Here is a 13185-nt window from a genome sequence, read left to right as displayed (position 1 = left end):
ACCTTAAGACTCAGCTAAGCATCAGATCATACCTACAAAGGACTGCCCAATCAGTACAGTGAGTGTGTACTTGGGAGTCAGTGAAGACCCACCACCTGAGAACTACCAGTCTGCTTCGACACTCTCTTAGGAAGAAGCAAGCTCTATAAACTGTGCCACTTAATAAACAATTATATCAATTAGTTCTATTAAAGTAAACATTCCTCCTGCCTTGTTCACTGCTAATCAGCATGCATATTAACAGCTTTTAAAAAGTCTTCTTTTCTAGCTTTTATGTTAGGTGCTGTGCACCTACAGTGCTTGGATGACAGTTTTTGTACGCACCACAACTACTAGAACTCAAAGCCAGGTTTGTCTAGGCCTCCCACACATTAAAAAGAGTGCTGTGATGTAGAATTTTTTTTAAGTGTTTTTTTCCAGAATGCAATGTGACTATGGCATAGCTTTTAAAATTGTTTTTGGAAAGCATTTGAGACCAACCACAAGTAATAAGATCAGTTTTTAAAGCACAGCACGTTTAGCTATGAGTAATGTCATCCTTCTGTGAAGAGTCCATTCTAACTAATCCTACAGCATATGGTAATCCCAGCAACGAAGAGAAGACATCTGGAACTGCTCTGAGCAAACTTGTCTGTCAAACCAGCCAGAGCTCCTCCTAAAGCAGTCTTCTCAGAGAAGCTTGAACCAAAATATCTGTTGGTTAAAAGTTTCTGAACAAACATACCATATTAATGATGCTTATTGTTTCATTATGGACCTCCCCATATATTTAACATTTGACTTCCGCCTTTGGATTCTAGTAGTGACTCTGGCAATACTGTACCAAACAAAAGGTCTGTGGATGAGGAGAGGGATATTCAATGGAATGGCCATGCAATTAAAAGTATTATCATTTTGGGAGAAAAGAAAAACTGATGTGATTTGAAAATTTCATGCATGTCCAGGTCACTGAAACAAATATAAATGACAAAAATGAATGGCAAGGCAAGACAGAGTGACCAGTTCCACTGAATACATAGGCATTGCAATTTCCCTGAGGTTGCAGCAAACAAACATTAAGTGTTTCTAGGAACAAGGAGTGGCATTAGTTGAAGTTTGCCAGCTTTTGGCAGTCTCAGGAAGAAGTGTGCTGAAAAAGCTAGTAAAAGCATCATGTCTCCACCATTTATCCCATTCAAACGAAGATGGAGGAACAGTTGACCGAGTTCCTCAACGACAACAAAACGCTATCCACTTCTTCTCTGTTTGTATCTCTATGAATAAGCCAAAATCAGTCCAGATGGTTTTCATAATGAAATTACTATGGCGGGACTACTTATTAGAAGAACTGAAAAACCTTGTTTCTGTCATCTATATTTACAAAGACAGTTAACGGTATTTTTAATTATGGGGCATCTCTAGCATGTACGAGTATGCTCTCTTGCCTGAGATACCCCTATTATTCAACCCACAGAAGGATGAGTAAGGTTCCAAGGTTTCTCTTATCATTGTAATATCCTCATGGGAAAACGTCTTTTGAGTACAATGTCTATGAAAATAAACAGTACTCTCTGAGTGGCCCGGCAAGCAGTCAATGCAGAAGAAATAGTGAAGCTGCCAAGACAGAATGGTGGTATTGGGTAGAAAAAACCCATCTGTTTTGTGGCCAAAGAGCAAAAAGTGAACCATGAAGGCTTGCTCACCTCCCATAGGTTATTCAAGGAGACTAAGGCTTTGAATCTTATATTGAGACTACCTCACACCTGAAGAAATAGAAGCAGAGACCTCTCAAAATAAAATCTGTAGTTCAAGAGGAAAAGCTGTTTCTACTGTATTGTTCCCTGGAATATCTTGCTTAATGTTATGGGTGCACAGCTGTTTCCACCCACTGAAGTAGGGAACATATCTACATTGTCAACTAGACAACAGACTAGCTGGCTCAGCTTTGGAGATCTGGCCGGCCCCAAAGGCAAGCTCCTAGGAAACTCAGCATCATGGTTAAGGTAACTGTCAAAACTGGGTCATATAATCAGGAAGCAGCTTTGGATCCGTCTGGAGTACTCAAATCACTTAATTTCCCATTGTAAAGCACAATTTCCCTTTTTTGGCTACCCCTTGTTCCCTTTCCACAACGCTCTGAGGGAAGGTATCACCTTCACCCCATGGTAGAAAGAAGGAGCAGTGGCTGGGGACAAAGCAGAAGGGGCACTTCTGGTGGTGGTGTGCAGCAAGCAGGAGGGCAGTGTCTGCATAATGTAAAACCCCCTGTCTTACTGCAGCTGTGTGTATAACAGAGAATACAGAGCTGGGTGGGTGAATTGATGAGATGCAAACTGAGAAGGGAAGGGCCAATATGAGGCAATGACAGCAGGAGAGAAACAGAGCACAGTTGACTAAGGATGCTCTAATCCTCTGAAAATTTTGTTCATCTCTCAGTATCCCTTTAAGAGAATACCGACTCCCAAAGCATCACAAAGAACATGTTTGTAGCATCTCAAAGCTCCTCTGTTCACCAGCGATCTCAATTTCTGCACTAGATGAATTTAAAAAGCAGCATTTTGTCATATTTGCTCTCTCTCATTGCGTTACTCTGTACACATCGAAACTGCAAACTCAACAAAACTCTTCTCTGATGGGATTATATCAAACTCTTCCCTTACAGCTGAATTACAGTGCTTAAGAGTTTCTAAGCAGAAGCACTGAATTTTAGTTAAAAGTATAAAGCAGAAAGTGTTGACTGCAACCTCACAGAAACTGGAAGACCACCTTCATGGCAACTCTTTGACTCACAGACTTTTGGTGGATTCTCAAGAGAACCCTTTTAGTACAGCGATCCACTGTGGCAGCCCACTTCCTCTTGGCCTCCTCATCCTCCTCCAGCAGGCATCTCCTCAGGTCCTGCTTGTCAGCCTTGCTCAGGGTCCTGTCAGTAACGGGACGCACCAGCTGTGAGAGGTTGAGGTGACTGTACAGGCTTCTCTCCACCACATAGGTAATATTGAACTCGCTGACAGAACTGCGCCCTCGTAGCCTTCTGTTTGGGAAGCCACAACCTCCACCCCCTTTCGTTTTGTGCCGCAGTAATTGTAGGTCGCAAGTTGCGGGGGATGCTCCTTTCCTAGCAGGGCGCTGGCAAAGAAAAGCTCTGGAACAGGAATAGTTAGTATCCATTTTCTTCAATCGGATCTGCTTCCTTACACTCTGAATCTCCTCCAGGGACACCAGAAGATGGTGCTTGTGCCTGTTGCTGTCATAAAAGCAAATGCTTTCTGTACTTACCCCATGGCTCAGCGAGCCGAGGCTCTTCTTCATTTCCCCATCTGTCAAGGAGCGGCAAACTTTCTGGGTCTTCTCCTCTTCTGGGTAAGAGAAAAATGTCCCGAGTTTCTTGGGAGGCTTGATAAGGCCACGGCTATCAGTTTTGCTGAAGGTCTTCACCAGCTTCCGGTTAGCTCCCCACGTATCAAGACTGCTGGATGAAGGAGAAGTAGTAAGTGAGTCCGAGTCGTCCTCTGGCTGCTTTTCACAGGAACTGTCAAAGTAGAATTGCTTCTTGTGAACTCCAGAATAAAGTGCCGATCTGTCATCCAGTATAGGAGAGTTGTCAAGTGAGTGCTCTTCCACACCTACAGGGGACAAAAGCAGCACAATGCGTGTCATCGTTCATAATTCTCCAAGATGTTTCCCTGTAGAGCCTTATTGTATTTATTTAAGATATCATCCACTTAAAATGGAAGAAAACTCTTCCTGATATAAGCAGCCCAGAAGGTATTTGTGAGTGGATAAATCTGAAGCAGTTCCTTCCTTCCATTTGTGAAGTGAGAGTTCTGGGATGAGTTAACCGTAGAGAGATGACAGCATCCTGTAAGTAAACCAATCGTTATTTTAAGTTTCTCTCTTTTATCTGCAGCTAAGTAAGACCACAGATGCTCTCACTAAGAACATCCTTAAAAGCTGGAACTGGGATCTGTTTCTCATGTTTTTCTTCTGATACTTGCATATGATGCTCAGCTCTAGTGAGATTACAATAGGTCAGAAGTATACCCAGGTATTAAAACCCAAACAAGTATCTCTCAGGTCCAGTTTTCCAATACCCAGTGCTGTTGCTGCTGCAGAAAGCAGTATTTTTCCCAGAAAGTTATGGAGCTGAGCTCCAGGATGAAATTAAAAGTTTGGGGTTTTCAATAGATGAAGAGGCACCAATTTTAATCACACAGAATTTACTTAAACAGATGCAAAGAAAAAACAGGTAGGTCAAATTGTGGGTGTGCCAATTTCAACAGTGTCCTGGTAATGACAGAAACACTTGGTTTTCACCAAATATATATTTCACAGAAAGGGAAGAAGACTTTTTGCAATGCAAGTACTGGAGGTGGGCAAACAGCCAGGTCTCCTTTTTGGAGTGGAAAGAATGGAATAAAGGACCTGAAATTGCAAGTCCTTTTCACATTTATCTTTCAAGAAACTTTTCTCTGGTGTTTTCTTCTGAGCAAAGTATAGGCTCGGGTATTAGATGCAGTAACAAGGAAAGAGTCAAACAAGAGCACACATCCTCCTCAGTCCTGCCTGACAAATTTCACAGCATTCATAGGTATGTATCAGAAACACACAGAGAAATGTGACTATTTATTTCTTGTCTGACCCAACTTTGCCTTCATCTTTGATTGCTTCCATGGTCTCACAGTAGAGCTAAATTTGAACCATTACCAAAACACCTATGATCACTAAACTCGCTCATTCAGTAACAGGGGACACATTTCAAGGTGAAAGAACATTAGTTGCCCTGTACAGGCTTCCTCTCCCAGCTTCAGTTCACTCTGTTGGCAAAACATATTTGACCTATATTTGCTGAAATCTAAGATGCTATTTTACCAAGATAAAAACTCGCTGTGACAGTGAAGGGATAGTGGATCACATCTGACACACAACTTTCACTCTTGAGAATTTTTCTGGGGTGGGTCTGTAGACTGGAGACTGATTTTGACACCACTTTCACTGGACTGTCCAACTTGCTCTTCTTCCCCTCTACTTCTCAATTTGAACAGAAAATAGACATTCTCCTGGGACTGAATATGTGCTGATAAACAATTTTAGTCCACTGAGTAAATATGTTTTTAAACAGCTTGTAAAATATGCATTGTGTGTCAACACTGTAACAGATGTTATTTGGAGTGCGTCCATGACACAAAGCCATAATGACACAGATGTAGATGTGATTTGTTTTTAAATGCTATATAAGAATGCTACCCAGGAATTAGGAAGCTTCAGTTATTTAGCTTACTAGGAGCAGACTAATACAAAAGACACATGGATTCAGATATTGGCACATTCTAGTATCAGATCATCCAGATGTATATTTAGTGTGATAACAGAGTCAACAGTAGAAATGTGGGAGAAGGATCTGGGACTAGTGTACTTTTCTTTAAAAACAGGAATGTGTAAGGGAAATTTGGCAAAGTTGTTCTTTGTGAAGAATTTTTGAGGTGGATTATGAGGAATCTTTCTTCTGAGGAACTGCACGTCAGTTTTCAAACCAAGCCTACTTGCACACTTTGTTAAGGGCTGTTGAACACTGATGAATTTATTGAAATTTTACTGATGTTACTCAAATTTTATAGCCAACTCCCCAAAAACCTAGCCATGTAGGATTTCACATTACTTCACATTCATAACACAGGTTCAAGTAACAGCAGCAAGCAGCTCAAGAACTGATCCAGTCAACCACAGGTAACTTGGAAGGCCAGACAGCAATCCCCAAATCTGACCACAGTACTTTTTGTGATCTTGCAGAGCCCTCTGACATATCCAAATGGGAATACGGACCTACATTATGAGATATAGGATGGACAGCATTTATGAAGCACTTCTAATTTGCCACATGAAAACTTGGGTGTGGGTAGAAATTACTGAAAGAAGAGTCATAGATATCTGCTCCTAATGCAGACTTGGCTACTTAAGGGGCCTTCTACTTACGTAGAAGTTATAGAGAAGTAATCCATGTTGTTATTTAGCAATAACTGGTTTTGCTACAGTTTCTCAAGAGCCAATCTACAAAGTGTTAAAATGCAAATTCAGAGTTACGGATAATTCATTCAGAAAAGCCTGGAGTTAAAACAGAGAAGACAGGCAGGAGATGGAGAAAAAAGGAAGCAGAGCAAATTTTTTTTTGAAACAATTGTTAATTCAGTGATTTTTCTGTGGGGGGCAGACGTGGAAAACTGTGGACAAAAAAAACCTGGGAACTGGGACACTTAAGTGAAAGACTTAAAGAGAAAAGGAAATACAGCAGTGAAGCGCTGTAAGAGAGGGAATAGAGAGCAAAACAGACAGTTAACATGCTGACGAGAAAGTCTGGTCACACTGCAGGAAGGCATCTGCACGCCCAGCGGCCCCTGGGCTGCCTGCTCCTGCAGCTGCTCCCACCCCAGCCGCCGGCTGATTGCTCCCTGCAGCTTTTCCCAGGCCCACAGGGAGGAAGGGGGTAGGAAAGGCCTCTCCGGGGTCCCTTCCTCGGAGCCGGGGAAAAATAGCCCTGTTTTGTTTGCCCTTTCTCATAAACCATGTTTTTGCTTCCAAGGTAACTCAGCTTTATGCCCACCCTATGAGGTGACAAAACCTTTTCAGAGCAAGACAGCTGCCCGGTCCAGAGCTCTAGACTGGCCGTGCCTTTCACCCCAGCCTGTAAAACCATCATCACGCAGGAGAGACACAGGCTAGATCATAAATCTGCCAACAGCTTCCTGCCACATACCCAAGAAGATGCACACATTCTCCTTAAATGCACTAGGAAGGAATCGTAATACGGCTCAGCTCACTGCAAAGCTGAGGGGAATTGGCATACGAACCCGGGAAGGCCACTAACATAGAGGGGTGCCCACAATTCCAGCGAGGACTCAACCAGGGCTGTCCAGAGAGGCTCCTGAGGCTCAGGCGCCGTTAATCTGGGTGCTCACACACGGATACAGGTCATCCGGAGTTAATTCTGCAGTATGCCATTCCCAGGGCCTGAACTCTGCCTCCCGTTTCCCCACCCTCCTCCTCCTCCCCCCTTCTCTCCCCCTCTCTCTTGGCAGCAGGGCTCATTCAGGAGCCAAACTGCAAGCAGGCTCCCCCAGAAGTAGGAGTTAATATTACACGAGGCAGTCACTATCCCACAAGAATGTCTGATAGAGTTTCTGTACTTTTGCCACAGGATGATGCCATGTGGTGCAACTATACCACCAACCAGCTGCTACCCTCCCAGAACTAGCAAGAGCTTCACCTGTGTGATGTTCCAGGCCTTGGAGGAGGGAGCAACGTGGTGGTCGCTCTTCTTAGCTCCTTGCTGACCCTGTGGGGCAGCCGGCTGGGATTGCTCCTTGTCTCATTCCCTCCCCAGCATGGGGCATAAAACATGAACCAAGTTCTAACCTCTTAATGAGGGACTCTCCAGCACTGGTCTGGGAATACCAGGAGATCAGCAGTAACCACATCCTAGGCTGTCACTTTCCTCCTTCCACAGTCTCAAAATGCAATTACTTGGGTAAGGCATGCACCATAAACAAGGCAGTCTTTCCTATCATCCCTTAAGAACACTCCACCCCTCCCTCCTCCAGCCCTCCACTTTCTGTCCGCTCTCAACAGAAACATGTATTCACACACGCAGTTTTAACCATATGCATGTTGCATTTTACCTTCTGTGCTGGGTTTTTTCATTTCTTCCACTCTTATGAGTTTCTTCCTGACTCTGCGAGTAGAATTCACCAGCTTGTGCAACCTCTTAAACTTCACCGATTCCTCTGTTTCATCATCGGATTGTTCTCTTGACTGGCAAAGAAACAAAGGGAATATTAATAAAATAGTAGTTCCACGGCTTGCTCCTTGAAGTCAAGTTAACCCAGCTCATCTGCTGCGCTGTGTCAATGCAGCTCTGTAACTGGTGTTATATTTTCAGCTCAGGTCAGACAGAAACATTTAAATTACTGAGGGTTTTCTTTTTTTCTTTTTTTTTCTTTTTCTTTTTCTGAAAGCATGACATACCATTTTGATTTCTAAATCTGTGCAATGTAAGATCCTAGGCATTAAAATGCATTCCTGCCCTTGTCTTTCTTCCCATGCATTGTGTAATAACTACTTCCACGTCCTCTCTCAGTACGTTTCAGGCAGGGCTCTTTCCCAGGGCTCTTCTTACCATACCAGTTATGCTCCTGTGGTTTGGGTCAGTCACTGGTCTGTCTGGCATCTCAGAACTTGCTGTTTAAACCTGGTTATAAACAGCTTCTCCAAACTGATGCTGTGTCATTGACGACTTGCTTTTTCCCCCCTCAGTCTTCCCAGAAAATCAAAAACAGCAGCACAAGAAAGGGACGGGAAGGAAAAGGAAGGAGGAGACCTCATCTGCCTCGCTCACCAACTGCCACAGCTACAAAATATTCCTTTCCTCCTCCCTGCTCCCTACACTCCTCCTGAAGGCTCTTGAGGCTGGAATTAAGATGGACACAGCATTCCTCCAGCACTGACCAAGGGAAAACTCTGACCTTTTCAGATATACAGTGCAGTCCATATTCCCCAGCATCCCGTTTCGTTTCGCATCTGATCCAGTATGCTTGGTTCCAGCTGTTTTCCCTCAAGTATCAAACATTACAGAGACAAAAAAAAATTCCCCTCTCTCCAGCAGCAGTGACACAACAAGCTGAAACAATCCATTCCTTGTGAACGAGAAGACGACTTCAATTTTCGAGCCAGATCCAACGTTCAATGTGCTACTTCCTCTGTTTTAATCAGTTCAGAATGTGGAAGGCGGCGGGGGGAAGGGAAGGGAAGGGAAGGGAAGGGGAGAGGAGAGGAGAGGAGGCCAGCAGGGCTCTCTGGCTCGGCCAGGACAGCCCTGGCACTGTGCACCGGTGCACATTCCTGTGCGCAGCGCGGGCTCCAGCTGGAGCGTGGTATGGATCATATACCTTACTTTGTTTTCACCCGCGGTCCCAGCTAATTCACCGCATTCCTAATGGTCAGTTCTAAATACCCTCATGCAACTTCCTGTCGGCACAGATATCTGGGTTTCCACGGCACGCTCATCCTTTTGTCTCCTTCTCCTTAATTAAACTTTTTAAAAAAGAAAAATCCCCAACAAACGCAAGCCAGAAAAAAAAAAAAAAAAAAAGGCGCCACCCTCTCGTCTTCCCCAGCAAAAATGCTGTCTGCTTATCTGAAGGCTGAATAAAAGACAGGCCAAATATAAGAACCTTTCTGCTTTTCTAATACACTTAAATATCAGGATGTGGCAATAACGGCAGATGCCACGGGGCAGGACACCAATTAGCAGTTGCACAGGTACACTTTCAAAGGCACAACAGTGCCTGAAGGAGCTGGGGCAGCTCTGAAAGCCTACCTCGCAGGCACACACCTCACAAGGCCAGCAGAACCATACCAGAGCAACCTTTCAGCCACTTTCTACAAGGGCACTGTCAATTACTGATTTCCCACAAACTTCATGTTACTCCAAAACAAGAAGAAATACCAAATGGACCACATATGGCAGAAGGAATTGCCATTCTGCCATCTGAAAGCTGCAGGAGTGCGTTTATTATGGGTACAGGCTGGCTAGGTAATTAATAATCTTCCTTCAGGAAAAATAGGGCTGTAAAGAGGAGTACCAGACTTGTTTATATCAAGATAAATTAAACAGCAAGATGAGCATTAATTCAGAGATTATGGCTGGGACAATTTAATGACATGTCAAACAACGAGACAGACATATTTAGATATGATGACAAATGGATTATTGACCGTAATCAAGAAGTTTAGTCGAGACTTCTTAGGCCGTTAAGCGCATCCTGGCAAGCAACCATCATGCGTACCCTGCACTCAAGTTGTGTTTAAATGTTTAAATGCAATTACTCTAAGTCATTGCCTTCCTTCATTACTTTTCGCATACCCTTGGTTTGCAAGACTACTGTTTGTAAAATTGTGAGCTCTATGAGACTTAGAGAACAGCTCATACCTGGTCCTCCCGGTCAGGATTTCATCAAAGAATAAACAACTAGTCTTACTTTTGCACCACTGGTACCCAATAAAGAACTGTCCCCCTCAGAGTTAAGAAGACTCAACAACGACAACAAAAGCTTTTACGATGTTTGACATTTGCATTCATGACTACCACTGCGAAAGCGAGCGCCAAAATAGCCTCAGCACAAGGTACTGACATCAAACCCGAGTGGGTGGTACAGGGAGTCCCCACCACACTTCAAAATAAATAAAGTCCCATTGTAATCCAGTGCCAGCTGGTCTTCCCTGCTGCTTCAGGACTCCCGGCACCCTTTGAGCCAGGGTCCTCTGCAGGCAGTGACAGACCCTTCCCAGTGCCAGTGCTTGGCCGAGAGAGGCAAGAACAGCTCATGTTTAACAACAGGAGCCGCCAGATTATGGGTCAACTAAAAACAAAGTCAGTCCCTCTACAGCAACCTATTTCCTATCATATCGGGTAGCATGTGGCACGGAAAATCTTCTGTAAAGGAAAAGGATGGCTAATAAGTTCATGCAAAAAGGCCTAAAAACGTCGGTGACTACGCCAGTGGTGCCGCTCAGGAAACTTTCTTGTCAAATAATGCTGATTCCTTGAAAATGAAACCGTTTTGAAAAAGGACTACTTGAGATTCGCTTCCTGTTTTTGAAACAATTTTTTAAAAAAAGGCCTTGAAATTATCAAAAGTTTCCATTTTGGCACAGGGGAAACAGAGCTTAATTTTCCAGCTCAAGAATGCTTTCTTTTACAGCTAATATTAAACAGAAAGCAGAAATGTAAAGCATTCAGGCCGTAAGCGACATATTTGGAAGTCACCGAACTTCGATGCTTTGACTTCCCTGACCCACTCTACCCGCTCCCCCCCCCCCCCCCCCACTTCCACAGTGACCGAATTGCTTTTTTTGGTGGCTGTCCCTGACTTCAGATGAGAAAAATCACCCCAATCTCCCCAACGCGTGGCGGGCTGGGCAAATGTCTTCCTGGACAGCTCTAGCAGCCAGGCCTTGGCACGGGGCTTCAACGCAGCTGGCTGCCAGCCCCCCTCTCGCCCTTCAGCAAGTGCTTCAGTGCACTGCAGCACTGCAAAAGGGGTAGACGCAGTCTATTAAAAGAGGGAACGACGCGTCTGCAAGAGGCTAGGCCGGAGGCTCTCCGGCACAGGAGGCGGCCACGCTGCGCACCCCTCCGCCAACGCCTCCCCCAGCCCCCGGCACATGGCCGTCTTCGTTAGGCCAAGCCTCGGCGTCATTAACGCGCCGGTGAAACAGCCGGGGCCCCTCCATCCCCCCGTCTCCCCCACGCACCGCCAGAGCAGGCCTCTCCCCACACACCAAGGGGAAAACAAACGGATTTGCAGTACTGCAAATAGGAACAACTTAACTTCCATCTCCTCCGCTCCAAATTTTTCCATCTGAAAGCCCATATGGCTCAACTTTTAATTATTTTGGCTAATGCTGTATGTAGTAATTCTGTGGTGAATGCTTAAGTGTTTCATTTCTGGTTTCCAGGGCAACATTACATCAGATTGCAGACAGCTGGCTCCACAGCCTTAAACCATAACAAATTGTCCAAAGCCGACGCACAAAAAAATCGCGCTTCCTTTAAAGAGAGCGCGGGGCTCGGCCGGGCTGCCGGGGACCCGGCGAAGCCTGCGGGGCCCCCTTGGCGGGGCTGGCCGGGCGGAGCCGCCTTTCCCCGCGCCGCTTGGAGCAAGTGCGTCCCCGGCACATCTGCAATGCTCTCACGGTGCGGAAACCCGCCAGCTTGGAAGAGCTCGGCTGCACAAACGCGCGAAGGACTACAGGGAAACGGGGACTAAATTAACAGCATCTGGAAATACCAAGGACTGCATGCGGAGGACTGCAGCCACCACGTACCACATGGCTGGAAAATTACGCAGAGGCCAAGGCCCATCCCCACCACCCAGCTCTTCGCCGCTAACAAATGTGGCCACAAACCTCTGAAGGTGCTCTCAAATCCAGGAGAGATCAATTCCCTCTGCCACCTCTAGCGTCTCCTCTCCTTGGAAAACTTTTCCTACTCGTGCACCTCTAAAGGCCACGCTTTGCCTCATCTCGTTTGTAAGATCAAAGTGAAAAGCCTTGCATCCAGGAACAAATAGGAAATTAGCACGCGTACTTTGATATTCAAGGAGCTATCTACGGTTCTGCTCCCGGCGCCCTCTTTGCTTTCTCTCCCGCTTTTCTCACGCAGGCTCTTTGCCGCTGCCTGCTCTGGAGGCAGGGCACACGCCTTGCTCTGCTGCTCTCTAACACCCAGCCCATTTCACACGCCATAGAAATAACAATCCTAACCTCCCCCTTTGAATTAGTGCTTCACACACGCGCACACACACAGAGAAACCTAACGTTTATTAGGGTACTTGGAATTAATTGGCAAAATGTAAACCAGAAGTAAGTAGCTAGCCTTCAGCAGGACTATGTTTGGAAACACTTCAGGATTATAGCAGCAGCCCTTAAAAAACACAAGATAGGCAAAGCCTGCTAGCCAGGTCCTAATAAAAATGTTTAAGAAACACTAGAACAATATCCAGTTAAAGCTATCATAACTGATTAATCTGTTTCAGCTCCATAAACAAAAACATACGTGACTTTTACATGAGCTGTGTGAAGCCATTTAGAGAGATGTTACAATTTTACAGTTCACTTTATGCCCAGTAATAGTTCAGCCCCAAACTGAAATCTCTAGGAAGCCTCCCATCTAAGAAACAAGGAAATCTCTTAATAGCTGATTAAGCCCAAGCTGCAATTATTTTTGGCTATCAGACAATTCTTGTTCAGCAAAGTGGGGCAAAAAGCCACATTCAGACTCGTGGGCATATCACATCACATCCCCCAGCCCTGGCTAGCTCACTTCAGAGCTACAAGCTCTATAGTAAATGCAAAGAGATTTTGCTGTTCCCTTTAGGAGACGTGGCTACACGTGTCCTTTCTTCTTTCTCTCTAACAGGCTTTACATCTGCCAAAAAACCCAACCATTCTAACTTTTTAAAAATTTTTATTAAAGATGCCTGGATAAAGTCAGAGACAGGAAAACAGAACAGAAAAGAACTTAAAAGCCCAAGGAAACGAAGAGGAGAACCGAGAAAAGCTATGCATGCTGTGCTGTGCCTAAGAATAACCACAAAAGCCTTTTCTCTTTCTCCCTCTCTGAAACAGGAGGCACATCCTCTCCACATCACG

General features: G+C 44.9%; 1 protein-coding gene across 9 annotated transcripts in view; it reads right to left on the bottom strand.

The window, feature by feature from the left end:
* Positions 1-13185, bottom strand: part of SASH1 (SAM and SH3 domain containing 1) — a 570731-nt gene that overhangs the window by 25236 nt on the left and 532310 nt on the right. For 4 of the 9 annotated variants that reach the window (XM_030022551.1, XM_030022552.2, XM_030022554.1 and 1 more), the window contains 2 exons: positions 7653-7785; positions 2770-3605 (listed from right to left, as the gene is read on the bottom strand). In XM_030022551.1, coding sequence (XP_029878411.1) covers positions 2770-3605; positions 7653-7785 — 969 coding nt within the window. Of the gene's footprint in view, positions 1-2769; positions 3606-7652; positions 7786-8495; positions 8717-13185 lie in introns of those variants that run through there. The other 5 variants (XM_030022556.2, XM_030022557.2, XM_030022560.2 and 2 more) reach the window with 3 other exon arrangements.

Source organism: Aquila chrysaetos, chromosome 8 (genome assembly GCF_900496995.4).
Source record: "Aquila chrysaetos chrysaetos chromosome 8, bAquChr1.4, whole genome shotgun sequence".
NCBI lineage: Eukaryota > Metazoa > Chordata > Aves > Accipitriformes > Accipitridae > Aquila > Aquila chrysaetos.
This window is presented reverse-complemented; position numbering and strand designations above follow the sequence as displayed.